Consider the following 3,365-nt stretch of genomic DNA (forward strand, 5'->3'; position numbering starts at 1 on the left):
GTATGTAGGTCACTAGTCTACCGGCTCAGTAGGAATCAGAAGAAGCAGTCGATCGATAGGCCCGACTCTCTTCCACTGCAATTCGGCTTCAGCGTCAGCTGTACCGCCGAGTTTGAAAAAAAAGAAGAAAAATAAAAGGTATGAGTTCTTGTGAAAATGACAGTTCTAGAGCCGTGATTCTCTCTCTCTCTCTCTCTCTCTCTCTCTCTCTCTCTCTCTCTCTCTCTCTCTCTCTCTCCCCTCTCTCTCTCCCTGTCCCCCTCTCTCTCCTCTCTCTCTCTCCCTCTCTCTCACACACACACATGTATGCAGATTGAATGAATGAATGAATGAATGAATGAATGAATGAATCTTTATTTTCCAGAGAGACACAGAGAGAGGGAGAGAGAGATATTCACAAATTCTAATGTTTTGGCATCTAGCCTGTAAATGTGGGTGCAGGTTAGCAAGAGAGAGTGAGAGAGAGAGAGAAAGACAGAGAGAGAAAGAGAGAGAGAATAGAAAGAGAGAAAGAGAAGGAGAGAGAGAAAGAGAGAGTGAGTCAGAGAGAGTGAGTGAGAGAGTGAGAGAAAGAGAGAGAGAGAGAGAGAAAGAGAGAGAGAAGGAAAGAGAGAGAGAGAGAGCGAGAGCACTGAACACTGGAATATTGAATGGCATTAGCTGTACAGCTCTAGTGACATGGAGGTACAATCAACAATAATGGTGAAAAAAACAAAATCGAACAGAAAAAAATGAGAGAGAGAGAGAGAGAGACAGACAGGCAGACAGACAGAGATGTTTGGGAATTTGTACGTGTATAATTATGAAATAACGCTAATTCGTTCAAATATTCGTTTTGTCTGTATCCACTTTGTCACTGAAAAAAAATCAACAAAGAAAAAGGAAACATGTTATACAATATTTACGTAATAATATACGCCTCTGCCCTGAAGATCTTTTCTAAGCGCGTTGGATTACGCTGCTGGTCAGGCATCTGCTTGGCAGATGTGGTGTAGCGCATATGGTTTTGTCCGAACGCAGTGACGCCTCCTTGAGCTACTGAAACTGAAACTGATCTTTTCTGAAAAAAATGTCCTGGCAATTCGTGCCATGCTCTGGCTGAATTCGAATTTCATTCGCCAAAGACAACTATCACTGTGATGTTCTGTTTATACACTTTAAAAATGCTTTTGATATTCACCTTCACATAGTGATTATTCTGCACGTGTTTGAAAATTATGGATTTGTAGGTGTCCTTCAACTGATGCATAAAATTGCTTGAAACGTGTTTCGCAACATAAATATAAAATATGTGATTTCTAACACATCTGTGTATCAACTAGATAATCAAAAAAAAAAAGACGTACCTCAAGGATCTGTCTTGCATCTTCTACTGTTCTACTTTACTGTAAGATTAATGATAACATTCTGTTCAATGAAACAAGACGTAAACGTTTTAAAAGAGATTGTGCAACAACACACACGGGAAAAAAATTAACAGACGCGAAGATGTGTGTTGTTGTCTTCTCATGATCATGAACATACTGATATCCAGCATGTATATCATTATTTATATAACGATGCCATTTTCTCAGGATTTGCGTCTCTACCGTTCACGACCAAGCCAGTTTCTCGCACGCATATTATAGCATCGCCAGTTTATCTTCATTTCAGCGGTCACTTCCTCCCTGACATTGTTCGTTGCATTAATGTTAACTTTTTTTCTTTTTTTTTTTTTTTTGAAGGCCTGACTAAGCGCGTTGGGTTACGCTGCTGGTCAGGCATCTGCTTGGCAGATGTGGCGTAGCGTATATGGATTTGTCCGAACGCAGTGACGCCTCCTTGAGCTACTGAAACTAATGTTATCGATAATGATTACGCCTTTTCTTTCTTCTAATTTGGGGGTTTATTTCTTGATTAACGACAACGCTGTTCAAATACAACTGCAACAATATACGACAATCATAATGCATACCTGCATCAAATGGAGAATGGGGTTAACGATTTGGCAGAATGGTCACAAAAAAAAAGGGGGGGGGGAGCCGCAAACAAATTGGAACTGCAGATGCTGGAAACAGATGTGTCCGACACCGCGTGGGCAGACCAACTGCACATCGTTTGCTTCAACTATCTGTTAGAAATTCTCCCCCTCCTTCCGCCTAACTCACCACCCCGACCCCCACCCCCACCCCGACCCACCATTCCTCTCTCTCCCTCCAGCTCACCATCCTTCTCCGTTTGTCTCTGTCTCTGTCTCCCTCTGTCTCTCTCACACACACAGACAGCGGACTGACACAGAGGGAAGAAAGCTGGTGAAGACAGATCAATGAAGGGACTGGTGGTGCTTTGAGAACTTACCGCGCGCGCCGCAGCCGTTGTCATGGCAATGTCGTCATGCTGGCACATTATGCTAATGACTTGACAGTGGGGTCGCCTGCTGAGGACAGTGCCACTGGAGGAGGGAGCCAGATTGCTAACTGAGCTTTGGTGTTCTGACTGACATCGCCGTGCATTTCGCCTTCAGCATTACAACACATGAATATTGCAGTTTGGGACTCTGGTCTGTGTGGACTGTATCCTTCCATGTGGCGGTGTGCGTGGTGTACAGTTCCCGCAGCCATCTCCTCCGTGTCTGCCTGCAGCAGAAAACAACATACCTCCTCTGCATCCCTGCAGCCTCCGTCGTCCTCAGCAGGCGAGTGCCAGTGCCAGAACCTGTGATCTCTTTCTTCCCGTGTTTTACTTCCCTGTTGCAGAGAACCGACCCTTCGGCTCCCTCCTCCTCTTTTGTGTCGTCAGACTTGTCACCGCTGCCGCCGCCACCACCACCATGGGTACTGTGCTGTCTTTCTCTCCCCGGCCCCGCAAACCCCTGTGCGAGGACATCAACTTGAACAACTACACCTACGAGCAACTGAACAACACGAAGAATGCCCCCAAAGACAAAACGTTCAAGCGGCACTCCATGTTCCTCAGCGTGCTCAGCTGGAAAAAGTTCACCGTCAATCCGAAAAAGAAGGACAAGAACCTGTTAAAACTGTCCGGCTCGGACTACTTCAGCGGCAACAAACTGGACAATAACTTCAACGTGGAGAACGTCAACCTGAACAAGAACGTTCAGAAGTCGGTGTCCTGTTACAACCTGAAGACGGAGCTGGAGGATCCCGAGCCGGTAGTGGCGCTGAGCAAGGTCTCCATCAAGGGACCCGTGGAGAAGTGCTTCAGCCCCAAGCGGACCGTCATCCAGGCCTCCACCTCGGAGCTGCTGAAGTGCCTGGGCGAGTACCTGAAGCGGAAGTGCAAGAAGCTGCGTCACTTCGAGGCCGGGGACGCCATCATGTGGCTGAGGTCCGTGGACCGCTCCCTGCTGCTCCAGGGCTGGCAGG

General features: G+C 46.5%; 1 protein-coding gene across 1 annotated transcript in view; it reads left to right on the plus strand.

The window, feature by feature from the left end:
* Positions 1-2,809: 2,809 nt before the first annotated feature.
* LOC143294406 (cyclin-dependent kinase 5 activator 1-like) overlaps positions 2,810-3,365 on the plus strand; it is an 873-nt gene continuing 317 nt past the window's right edge. Inside the window, exon 1 of the mRNA XM_076605885.1 lies at positions 2,810-3,365. This exon is cut by the window's right edge and continues 317 nt beyond it. Coding sequence (XP_076462000.1) covers positions 2,810-3,365 — 556 coding nt within the window.

Source organism: Babylonia areolata, chromosome 19 (assembly GCF_041734735.1).
Source record: "Babylonia areolata isolate BAREFJ2019XMU chromosome 19, ASM4173473v1, whole genome shotgun sequence".
Classification (NCBI taxonomy): Eukaryota; Metazoa; Mollusca; class Gastropoda; order Neogastropoda; family Buccinidae; genus Babylonia; species Babylonia areolata.